The following is a 13,326-nucleotide window of genomic DNA, read 5'->3' on the forward strand; positions in this document are numbered from 1 at the left end:
GCGAAAATGCAAAGGATGCATGCCAGAACAAGTGAGGCGAAGCCACGCAGGCCTTTTCCTGGCCATGTTCCATAACATGCATAAACGGTTTCGATTCATAGCCCTGAGGCTTGGGGGAACCAGTACTGTTCCCACAACTGCCATCGCATCCTTCAACAATGGCCAATAGACCGCCGGACAATTTTCCACTTCCACCCACACCGGGCATTCTCGTTGAAGCAGACGCTGGAAGTCTCCCATAGGGCGCCATGGTACAACATGGACCAAGCAGCGATCAAAGAATAATGGCAACTTGGACAGAAGCTTAGCTTGATGTGTTTCCGATTTCAACAACACCTCATAAAAGCCGCGAGGACCAAGGAAGATCTCCTCAACACACTCCCCTTGCAATAAATGGTGCATCCACTGGCGAATATGTGAAAGCACTCGGATCCTGCCAGTGAAGAAAAGTATAACGGCACAGTCATAAAACAACGAAAAAGACCGCAAGACTGATTTCGGGTCCACCGTGGCTTCCAGCACGTCATCAGTTCCCGCGTCAGAAAAAGTTTCATTATTATGTTGGACATAATCGCCAGGCAGAGTATTGGCAAAGTCCAACAAATGCTCCCAGCCAATCTCCTGCGAATCCACAGGATCAGAGGCAACCTGCGCATAGGAACGTTCCTGAGGACCCATTGGCTCGTCAGAAGTATGCTTGGAGCGTTTGCCCGCAGGCGGCAGTTCAGAACCCGGAGGCATCTCCTCCGTGCACGACACCATATCCGGCTCCTCTGTATCAGAATCAAGGCCAAGGGCTGCCACCGTCCGGTCTAGAAAATCCATATCCAGTCCAGCCATACTGCTGTCTTTTGATCATATCCTCACACTCCAAGCCATCATTGAGGGGAGCAAGGCATACAAGAGGCTGGTATACTACTACTTTGTGGATTTTCATAAGGCCATTGACATAGTACCACATGCTAGGCTCATGCAGAGACTACAAGAGCTAGAGATCCCGATGGAGATGAGATGGGGGATACTAGCATTGTACGCATCTGTTACAGGACAAGTACAAGCACCAAGAGGGTTGTCAGAGGAGATCGCTAGTACCATTGGGGTGAAACAGGGATATCAACTGTTAGCTACTCTATTCGGCCTTTATACTGATGAGATATCAGACTACATTGATGGACTTGGAGGGGAGGGAGCTAGCCTTGAGGGGCATTGATACCCATACTATTGTATGCCAATGATATAGTCCTCATCCCTAGCACACCAGAGGGATTGCAATACCTCTTAGATGCACTACAAGCCTACTCTCAAGACAGGGATCTCATACTGAATTTTAAGAAAACCAAGGCTAGGGTATTTAACACTTCCAATGGATTCCGCAATTAGTACCCCATTTCAAATATAGAGACAAGATAGTGGAGGTGGTCCAAATATATGTTTCCTTGGAAATTACATTTTCAAGGCCAAGATTCACCTTGAAGAGAGCAATAGCGGATAGATTGACAAGAGGCTATGTAGCTCTAGGGTAATGGAGAGCCAATGTGCACGCATACAGTTTCAGAAGCCTTGGACAAAGCTCCAGCTCTTCGACACTTTGGTCACACCAACACTTCTATATGGGACCCCAATATGGGAATCAAGCCCCTACCAAATGAGGAGAGCCACATAGGATTAATCACTACCGAAGGGTAAGGAGGTATATGAGGGGTGGGAGCACATGGAGAGACTGCTAGCACTAATGATTTCATGGATGATTCCAAGTAAGCCCTCGATACCACATGAGATTATTAGAGCAAAGATGGGAGCATCACCAATAGTGGCCAAGGCCCTCTTCCAAACGATGACATTTCTGCATAGGCTATGGACCTTGCCAAGACAAAGATACTCCCAGCTCGCACTAAAGTTGTCTAGACAACTAGCATTACACAGGGATATTGAGTGCCGATATAAGATTACACATGGATTGCCTCCCACCACTACAGTATAACTTGGATTGCCCTCACTTGGAGCTCAACTGAGAGGAGATAAATTATTCAACCTCATCATCAGGATGGACATTATTCAGATATACATAACCAAGATATGGGTGACACCGCCTCGGATCTCATAGTACATTGAGCATCTACATAAGTAGTGTTCCTTTGTCTCTGGTGCAAGCTAACAAAGCTAGCAAATCTTGTCCTTCGAGGGAAGGGAGTTTGTGCCATATCTACTTGTCTCGATCCAGAGGTTGTGTGAGGATATATAGAGCTGTCCAATGGCACATCATACACTATGAGACATGTGCAAACATGTATCCCTAGCGGAGTGAACAATGACAACTTTCTTACAAAGCACTAAAAAAGGCTCTCATATAAGCACCCATCCTTTGCAAGCCTAGATCGGAACATAGTCTTTCACATGCACATTGATGCTTTGAAATTTGCTATGAGAGTAGCATTGTGCCAACTTGGAGGTCACAATTTAGACTACCTGGTGAGCTTTGCTAGCAACTAGCTCATAGAGATAGAAATGAATTACTCCACAATAAAGAGAGAGAGAGAGAGACTAGCAATGGTATTTGCTATTAAAAAGTTTTAAAATTATTTGCTAGTGACCCCATTCACTTTCTTTGTGCACCACCAAGATTTCTTGTGCCTTCTGAATAAGCCTTTTGTAGCCAATTAATAGCTCTCCTTACCATAGCAATATGAAAAAAGAATGAGTGGTTTGGGTAGGGTATTGGGAGACCCCTACTAACTCTTCGTATAGCATGGCTACTCCCCATTACCCACTCCCTTGATACCAATGGGAGTCTACACTTTGGATCTGATGGGTTTCATTGTATAGTGAAACCAGCCTTCCTTCCCAGAGAGAGTGGAAATGACTTGATTAATCAACAATTATAGCAAGCAAAAAAATTCACATAAATTGAAAATACAAATGTTGCCACTTAATCTTGGACAATGGAGAGCTTGTTGGTCCCAAAACTGGTGCCCCTTCTTGTGGTATTTCTTTATCTTGAATTGTAATATGGATGGAATACAATGAGATTCCACAAATCTTCTTCACTCTCCAATTGCCGCTTCTTGTCATAAATGACTAACAAGCCTTCAAACAATGTGCCTCTTAGTTTGCTCGGGGATTGGCCTTTAATTGTGCTCCTTGGTTGACAAATGCCTCCCCAAATATTTGTTGGCTAAATGGCCACTTGAAGGCTTGTGGGAGGGATTCCCATCCAGTTGGACAAATAACACTGTTCTACTCATTCACAAAGCAAAAGACCACATGCCTCCTAGCAACTACTGGATGATTGTGATTGCCCACTTGTTGGCCAAGAGTTTTGGTCTAATTTCTCAGCATGACTTGAGCAGATGGGCTAAGTGCTATAAGCATACAGCAGTTGGGCAGGCTGGCTTCAGATGAGGAATGAGGAGGGCAACTCACATAGATGCAGCATATATTGCTGCTTTGTGGATTTCTATAAGACATTTGACACAATATATTTTCAACCTGTCTTGATCTCAATATTTTGTGGACTTGTGTGACTAAGGTTGTGCTAGAACGAATAATAGAGAAAGTTCTAGATAGTATATCCCATTTCACTAAGTCTCTCACCAAATCCATAGTGACAGCACATCAATGGTCTCCAAGGTGTCCAAGTCTGTGCTCTGATCCTCATGAACCCCCTTCAAAATAGATTGCCTTCTGAGCTAACCTCGTGTAAATCCCTACAAACCCCATCTCTGATTGTGCATCGTGAGGAAAAACGATGAAGAGGAATTACTCTTCAATCATGCTAGCAACCTCAAAGGATGATCTCCCTCAAGATTGGTGGTGCCTTTGAACTAGCATAACTTAATTCAACATGATTGTTGAAGAGAAGAAGCTGCCTCATTCAGATTTCAACAATCCCATGAGCCCTCTGAAATAAGCAAGTACACACTGACCTCCAAGCAATGATGATAGCTGCTACAAGCTTGACCTCAAAACACTACCACAGACCTCCAGCTATGATCTGATAAAACATCCATCGAATACTTGGCTCCCAGGGACCACCCAATGTAAACCTGTAGCTCTGATCTGACTAAGAGAAATCCATTGGATACTAGGCTGCCACAGATCTGACTTTGCTTTCCACTTTTGTATTTCCCTTTTTACTTTTAACCCTTGGCCTCTGAAGTGAGCAAGTTTCTGTGCTATTTCTACCTTTGTACCTGATGATGGATTGCCCCCTCTTGGGGAACACACCTACTCCATGTGTAGGAAAGGTAAAACTCAAGTGTATCTATATGTTTGACTCTATGTGTGCCTTTGTGGGTTTGTGTGTTCTGACCATAAGAAATTGCCTCCACCATGAACCATATAAAAACATTAATGTACATTATTATATTTCATTTAAATAGAAGTGTACATCTGCTCTACATGTGTATGGATAGACATGGGATATGTGTAGGAATAATTCATACAAAAAGACCTTGCAATCGTGAATTATTTCTTATAGTACATCAAATGAAATATTTTCGATCTCAATTTTTATCATTTGGAGGTAGTTTTACAATGCCTAAGCAAGCCTAGACAATAAAACATCAAACAAAGAAGTGTTGAAAGCAGCATGCACATACCAGTCCCCCCCACCTCCCGAAATCCCCGAAAGAGAGGCAATAAACAACCACAGCAGTTAAAATGGCAATTATGGGACAGTCAAGACTTCACAATTCTGAATTATCAGTTTGCAAGTTGACACACTTGAATAAAATGCTTACCTGGGATTCCCCATAGAAGCCTGAATGTTGGCTTCAAAGTTTCCTCATTGAACTCCACAGAAGCATTCTCAAATCTGCTATCACTGCACGGTCAGATATTAAACGATGTCATTTGTGCGAACAGTTGTTGGTTGAATGTCTGGTATTTGCACTAGTCCTTTTTCCTCTAAACAATAGTGTAATAAAATAAAGTTGAGAATGAACAATGTATTCAAAAGAGTGTGTTGCAGCACGCTGTAAGAAATGGAACATACAAAAAAAGGTTTTAAAAAGAGATTGTGTTAGCATTTGTAAGAAATGGCAGAAGTAGACCTCGTCACCAGGATAAGCATGAGCAGATTTTCTTTCAAATGTAAATGTGGCCTAAAGCACACAATATTGTATATTTTCTTTCAAAACAAGTTAACTCGATCTATCTGTAAATGTAGCTCAATGCGTGACATGGTAGACTGAACCAGCCTTCCTTCTCAGATAGGGTGGTAAATAACCTGATTAAGCACTAATTACAACACGCATAAAATTCACATAAACTGAAAATGCACACTTCACCACTTTAATCTTCGATATTGGACACCCTGTTGGCCCCAAAATTGGCACCCCTTGTGGTATTTCTTTATCTTATATTGTAAATGGAAGGAGCACGACTAAGATCCTCTGATCTCCTCTGCTAATCCAACTTCCTCTAGTTGTCAAAACTTACCAACAAGCCTCCAAACCCATCTTCCCCTTGGTCTGCTTGGGGATTGGCCTTCACCTTGATCCTTAAAAGATAAATTCAACCCCAAATCTGATGGCCTCTTAATTCTCCCTAAAATTCCTGAATTTCAACTCCTAGAATTCAAGTCCTAGGCCCTCAATTTTGAGCACGCATTTTGAGGCTGCAATCAAAATCCTAATTTCTATAGGGTTTACAATAGAGACTAACTAAAATCCTTTTCTCTAATGGCTCAAATTGCTAGAAAATGCTGAGATAACTTGGCAGATGGCCAAAGGATGGGAGAGAACAACATAGAGAAAAAATTCATCACAAGAAACAGGAAAAAGCTATTACTTCCCTCCTCAAACAACCATGGAAGCTGTCATCTACAGCTTACGGCCACCAGAAAGACGGTTGCGCCCTCCTGTATGCTGTCATCTGGACCAGAAGGACCTTGGGCTACTGTCACTTGCTCTCAGACAGCTCCAAATCACTATCACTTGTTGTAGGACTAGTCCAGGGTGTTTGAAGCTGTCATCTACAACTTAGGGCCACCAGAAAGACGGTTGCGCCCTCCTATATCTTCTACACAAGAAGGACCTTGGGCTACTGTCACTTGCTCTTGGAGAGCTCCAAATTACTATCACTTGCTGTAGGACTAGTCCACCGTGGCTGCAAATCACATTAGCAGTATCTCCTTGCTCTCTAATAGCCTCCTCTGTCACAATGGCCGGAATAGACTTCCGTCAACCCTTAAAAACGTTTTTTCAAGTTGTATGGGCAAGTTCTGCCAAGTAGCAGCCTTCTAATCTCATTTTAAAGCATTATCGAGCTTATTAAATTAGTTTTCAAAATATTAATTTTAAAAATTATTTTAATAATTATTTTAGTGCTCAAAAATGTAATTTCACAAGCCAATAATTAAATTGGCTAGGCCAATTTGTCTTCCAGGTATCCTTGAGTAATTATCGATCCTTAGACTAGCATTAATTAATGAATTAATGTCTAGTCTCTAATGTCACCACCGACATTAGTGGCCAATAGATTGGTCTAAGCCAAAATCTGACACCAAGTACCACCTAGTATCTATCACGCATAACTTATTACAACTTTTGCCTTTGTCACCCACTACATCCTCTGGGTCCTAGACCTATTATCATGAAAAAACTGCCATGCGCATTACATGTCCTAAATAACCTTGCATATATGATTAATATCTTAATCAAATGTTATCAACAAGATTAGAGCATCTCAAAATTTTACGTACCTGTAATAGTAGACAGTTTCAACATGTAACCTAAAGGATATTAAGGCGGTAACATAAAGTCTCCCTCCTTTAGTTTTGTTTTTTTGGCAAATAAAATATGGCTGATTATATTACTAAAAAAAAACCGATTACAACGGAGTGCTCATGCTCAACAGACTAGCTCGAGCTTATGGAAGCCACAAATACATCATGTATACAAGCCTCCCAAGGCGGTCTAGGGGGGACGAGGGCAAGAAGCCATGGAGGGGGGGTATATCACCATCTGGGGCTGCCTGCCTGTATCACGAAAAACAGATCGTGGTTGCCCCACGTGTACATGAAATGACATCGAAGCTCCACCCTGTACCTGATCCCATCGGCCGCGGAGGGAGTGGATGATGGAGGTCCAGAGCTCTGCTAAGATTACATGTATTGAAAGTCTCTCTCCGCCGAAAACCTCGTGATACCGCCCCCGCCTTCCAGATATGCCAACCAGTAAGACTCCCTATGATCTCCCATACCTCAGAGCAGTCTGCTATGGGCTCCAACACATGGCGGATAGGTAGAGCCTCTAAACTAACCACTGTGCATGACCCTACCTCGATAATGAATATTGTGTCCTACATTTCGGCCTCATACAGAAGGTGACGGCCGTAGCTAAATGCCTGCCAACATAAAGTTCTCCATGAGATACATCCGAGGCTGGGTGCTATACGGCAAAGGATGTGGTATGCTCCTCTCCACACAAGCTGCACCGCCTCACACAACTAGAGGCAGTGATTTGTGGTTTCCAGATATTGCTATGTGCATCGCTTACAACCTCCCTTATTCTGCATCTAGGCAAGCCAGCTTCCCACCACCAAGCCTCCATGTGCCACCAACCATAAGAAATAGGATACCCTCATCGGTCTCCAACTATCCCATAGGCGGCACCAGAAGATCAACCGGAAAGGCTCTGTGATGCCATGCTCCACCTAGTACCTGCTACATGACAGCGCCCAATCCATATCCTCCTGCATCAGTACGTGTCTGCCAATCCTGGTTGTGTACTCCAGGAACCACGGTGGCTTCTTGGCAACCGCCGTGGCCGGCCATAGCCACTCTCCTGGATCCCACTCCAGCTCGTCAAGTAGCTTGCTCTCCCAGATCCAGAGGTACCACTCACTGAACTCCAGCCAAAAGACAAAAGAATCCAGACGCCATGTCTTCCCCTGAAGGCCAATCACCCTAATCCTCTTCCATGAAAGGACAGCCATCCCCTCATCCTGATGTCCTCTATCAAGAGCTAGACGACCCCCCTCCTGTACGGTGAAGAAGGTCCCACGTGGAGCACCGCCCACTCTACCTGCCACCTGTAGGGGTATGCCTGCTGGTGAAAACCTGGCGACCCATACCTTTCCGGGCTCTATCGGCTCTCGTATCGGGGGAGCAAGCCACTCCTGAGGTATTGTTGCGTCTATCTCCCTTCTCCTCAACTCCACCCCTCTCTAGTAGCCCGATACTCGCTGTAGCACCTCCTCGTCCACCCTCCTATACACCTCCCGCCATGTCCGGATAGTATGAGCCACGGGCCAGCCTCCCAACCAGCCCACTGGATGTGGGGGCGTTTGCCAATCTGTGCCCCTTCCCGATCCCTGACCTGGGTGTTCCAAATCACCGGTTGACGTTCTATCTCCTCCTAGCAGCCTAGGGGGCTCTAGATTAGGGCCTTATGAAGGCCCTGCCACACACGGAGCAAGCTGCATAGGAAAGGTGATCTGAGAGGGGTGATTTATGCTGTCATGATGATCCATCTCAAGGACGGCCTCCACTCCCCGCCAAGCCTCGGTCTAAAACCTTGAAGACCCTCCTGCAATAGACTTTCATTCCTTGCTTTACCACAGCCTCAAGCTTCTGCGCATGCTAATTTCTCTTTACTATAACATCAAGCTTTTCTGAGCTGACATCTCTTTTATTCCTCGAGTATCAAAAATTGGTTCAAATTTTTGCCTACAATATCATGTTTTTGTTACTATTCTTTATTCCTTTCCTACACCATCAAAATCTTATAAGCAGTCCTTTTTTTCTTTGCTGAAATATCAAGGTCTGGTGACGTTCTTTCACATTAGTTGTATCCAACGAGATTTAGTTGCATACTAAAAAAAAGAACAAACAAAATTCTGCATAAATAGGTTCTATACCAAGATCTGCCATAGTAAGCATGTGAATAAAGTACAGCACCCCATTTTCAGAATGAACCATTGATGGGACTAGAACAAATATAGCCCATGCTCTTAAGTGCAGAATCCATTTAGAATTTTATAGGCGTATCCACACTTCTGATCACAAAATCTATTGGAATATAACATGCATACCCCTTACTTCATAATTTCATTTGGAATGTAGCAGACAAACACTTAAGCCTAAGTTCACACTGTACGCAATACTGCACAGCACCTATATGTCCACCCATCTCAAATGTGATTCAACAAAGATTCTTCAAATGCAAGGATGCACTAGGTATCTGATATAAATCACCCAAACTACAGAAATGATTCACCAAGTGTGTAGTGAAGGATGAAAACAGATTGTACAATTATAATAGTGGTCATTTTATCGAGCACATGATACTACTATGTAAGGATCTCATATACCTATACTTGAGTATCTTCAATTCAGCGTGATGGGTACTGGCAAATGTCAAACGAGCACCCCCTGCCTCCTCTGTGGAAAATGATTCTAATATTGACATTCCAAGTGCTGCTCCCTCAGTAGGATTGGTGCCTGTACCAACCTGCAAACCAGATAACCAAAATATTATAGAAACAATTACTCCCAAATGCGAATAAGAAAATCACTGAGGACAAAGCACCAGGCCTGTGCCAAACTCCTTACAACACGAACTGCCATAGAAAAAAGCCGGCTAGTTCTCCACCTATAGTAGTCTTCATTTATAAAGTTTTGAATTTCATGGAAATGAAACTGCTTCAAAAGATCATATTTAGAGCACGATTGATTGCAAAATTAAATTTCTACAAAATCAAATACAGAGACAGAAAAAAGAAATACTATTGTAAGAGGTGTGTTTAGTTCAAACCACGTTTGAAAAATGTGATATGCAGAGTAAAAGATGGGCAACAGAAAAGGCTAATAAGGAGTGGTCATAACACATATATTGTCTTGTTATAGTCATGAAACCCAATATCCCATACTGTGGTTAGGTTATTATAAGGAGAGTGTGACAGTGCAAGATTACTACTGGCCATTCTGTTTTCTAACCTATATTTGTGGAAATAAGCATCTCATCGTTAGTGTCATACTTGATTATTAGACAAATATGGGATTATATCTCTAATATCTAGACCTTAGGGACAATGCAAACAACTACCAATCAAGCATGGGTCTTAGGAAGATTGCCTCAAACTTGTATTTTTTATAATTTCTTGCATTGAATGGCATTTTGGCACTAGAAATGTTTTTAATTTTAATTCAGTTTGTAGAATTCACAATCCTGTTGGTCACATCACAGGCTTACCATTGTGGCAAATGCCTTGCCACTTCTATGATATCAACAAGTATTGTTATCCATGATGTGGCTGCTCCATGGCTTCAGCTGTTTTGCACAATAAATATCCTTGTTTGTGAGAAACAGTGCAAGACACTTTCAATACTTATGAGCTTTAGCATGTTTCATATTCTACTAGTAGCCATGTAACTTTTTTGTTCCCTTTTCAGTTGCACATATGGCTTTTACATGCTGGCCAAACAACATCTCCATCCAATTACACTTAACAAAAGACGGAGGTGAGTGCACATGTGCATGTGTGTGTGTGTGTGGTGTGCACATCTCCATCCATACATTTGTGTGCATGCGTATGCGTCCATGCGTGTGTGTGTGTGTGTGTGTGTGTGTGCACGTGTGTCCATCCATGTGGGTGCATGTGCACATACATGCATGCGTGTGGGTGCGTGTGTGCCTATGCATGTGGGTGCATGCATGTATGTGAGTGCATATGCACATACGTTCATGTATGGGTGCATGTGCACATATGTGTGTGTGGGGGCGTGCATGTATGTGGGTGCATGTACACATACGTGCATGCGTGTGGGTGCCTGTGCATCATTGCATGTGGGTTCATGCATATATGCAGGTGCATGTGCACATGCGTACATATATGTAGGTCCATGTGTTCATATATGCATGTATGTGAATGCGCATGAGTCCATGCATGTGGGTGTGTGCATGTACGCATGTGCACGTGCGAAAGCATCCATGTGTGTCGGTGTGTGCATCCATGTGTGCATGTGTACGCATGTGTCCATGAGTGTGCGTGTGTGCATGCGTGTGCAGGCGTACAAGTGCATGTGCATGCATATATGTATGTGCATGTTTTGTGTTGTATTGTAAAGATAGCTTCTTCAAGAGATCATTGCTAAACAAATGTATTTATTGTGGCAACCTTAGCCACAAATCTTGAAGCATGCAAATGCACTTTCGAATCATATTAATACTTAGAGCAATGGCATCGTTACCTTCTACAAATAAACTTAAAATTTGCCTCTAACTGTGCCTTTTCCTCTAGAGATGCATATTGGGAGCAGTTCCTTCTGGTTCATTGCTTATGGTTCTAAAAATGCTCCACCTACGTGCCATAGATGTGGAGTTTCTAGATAGTATGCTCTACACATTTTCTATGGTTGTCTTTGTAAAGATATGCTAGGATTTGCATGGAGAAAACATTTAAACAAAATTAAAGCACTATGAACTCAAACAAGAACACAAAAGGAAAGAACAAGAAAGTAATGGATAATAAACGAATCAAGAGAATGTGATGCAAATGAAGGGAGCTAAAGGAGCAGAGACTGTCCAACACTCATGGTCTCTCATAGAAGCGAACTAAAGGAGAATGCCAAGGAGTGTCGTCCTACAAGGATGGTTCTCAAGTGCAGCAAAACCATGAAGAAAGATGTCAATATAGTAGATTGGAGCTAAGGGTGATGAACCGCATCAGATGAGGGCAAGTCGATGAACTAAATCTAATGTAGATAGCTGAGGACAGCAATGCAGCAGGTCAAATGTTGAAACACAAAAAATTCTAGGCGGTCAGCATGAAAAGCAGATGCATGCTGAATACCATATTGTTAGGACAAAGAGTGTATATTATCCCCAAAAAATGGGCCATGCATCGATAACCCTGGATAGGACCTGCATGCTTAACGAAGCAATCGGTTGCTGCATGCACCCCAAAAATTGATCATTAAACAAAAAATATTGATAAGAGCAAGGAAGCAGAGCCTTGAAGACATTTAGTGGCTAATAAGTCATTTCTAAAACCAAGGGATAATGATCCGAAAACATGTTGTCTCTCCATCCACATATCAATCATTGCTGAAAGCATAGTACACGTGGGCTTCGGAAATGGGGGAAATGGAAATGGGAAAAACCAGAGTTTCGGCTAAATTTTGAAAATGGAAAAACGGGGTTTCAGATTGTACACCAAAATAAATACAGTATTATGTGAGTATGTAAATATATCAATGCCTACAACATATACCCATTGAGTCTTCATGTCATATGATTGAAATCATGATTCATTACACATGTCAAGACTCATACGTGGAGATTGAGGAGTCAAGACTCAATGGTTGAAACTTAACACAACTTAACACAATTAAGACTTAATTTTCAAAACGTAAGGCAACAAAATGAATTATAATTTAGACTCATAAATCATCTATGATCTAAAGAGAAGTGAAGACAAACATCAAGAATAGTGGAGACTGACATCAAGAATAATGAAACAAGAATTAAGATGCATGATAAGTGAAATCAATATATAATGATACATGTAACTATGTCATGTGAATAATCTGTCAAAACTCCGAAGTCCAGTGAGCACTAAGCAATGTGTAGTATATACTAGTCTCTAGACTCTAGTAACTACTCAATAATAAGTATCAACATCAATGAACAACTGGCAACTGTAGTCTGGACTCTGCAATGCTAAACTCACTCATGTATATCACGAGTCATGACTCATCCCGACTTTGAGGATCTATGCACCGATTCTCGTCTAACACCGAGGACCCTAATCGAGAAGTTAATGAAGCAACCTCAGCCTCAATCTCAGACTTTGGCTCTGACTGTGCTTGTATTGCACGACCACATGTGGCCCTCGCTCTAACCCTCCTCTGTACATAAGTCTTATGCACTAGTGTTGATAGCTCCTCATAGAGCATAGAGTAGATATCCTGCTCCTCCTGTGGTATCTGCACGATGTCACGCACCTTCTGTATATCAATCTTGTAAACATTTACTTATAAAGGTGAACGAGACAAAGATATATCATATAAGAAAAGATTCAACATGTTCAATGTTTATACATAACATAATTCACAATTCAACTTCCAAGCAATATCAAGTGTCAAGGTTAAAAAGTTAATTATACATAATCCTAATCATTACTAATTTACCTGTGAAGGCTCAAGGAACAAATCCGTCCTCTCAAGAAGCTGGAGATTGCAATGGCAAAACACTAAACGCTTCAATTGTGTAGTTGTGTTTTCTATTTGGTGTGCAAAATGACCCATGTACTCCAATTCCTCTCAACCGGCCCTGAACTACAATCTTGCAAGAGGACCCGAATGGCAATGCGATTTTATTC

The 13,326-nt window shown here is 42.3% G+C and overlaps 1 protein-coding gene across 4 annotated transcripts in view; it reads right to left on the minus strand.

Moving 5' to 3' along the window:
• Nucleotides 1–13,326, minus strand: part of LOC148038137 (DNA mismatch repair protein MutS, type 2) — a 222,424-nt gene that overhangs the window by 103,078 nt on the left and 106,020 nt on the right. For all 4 annotated transcript variants that reach the window (XM_087669379.1, XM_087669388.1, XM_087669396.1 and 1 more), the window contains exons 14-15: nt 9,316–9,455; nt 4,740–4,822 (exon numbers count right to left, since the gene is read on the minus strand). In XM_087669379.1, the coding sequence (XP_087525505.1) occupies nt 4,740–4,822; nt 9,316–9,455 (223 nt within the window). The remainder of the gene's footprint in view (nt 1–4,739; nt 4,823–9,315; nt 9,456–13,326) is intronic.

This window comes from Lygodium microphyllum, chromosome 3, assembly GCF_053477565.2.
Source record: "Lygodium microphyllum isolate KBCC chromosome 3, Lygodium_microphyllum_v1.1.10, whole genome shotgun sequence".
In the NCBI taxonomy this organism is placed as follows: Eukaryota; Viridiplantae; Streptophyta; class Polypodiopsida; order Schizaeales; family Lygodiaceae; genus Lygodium; species Lygodium microphyllum.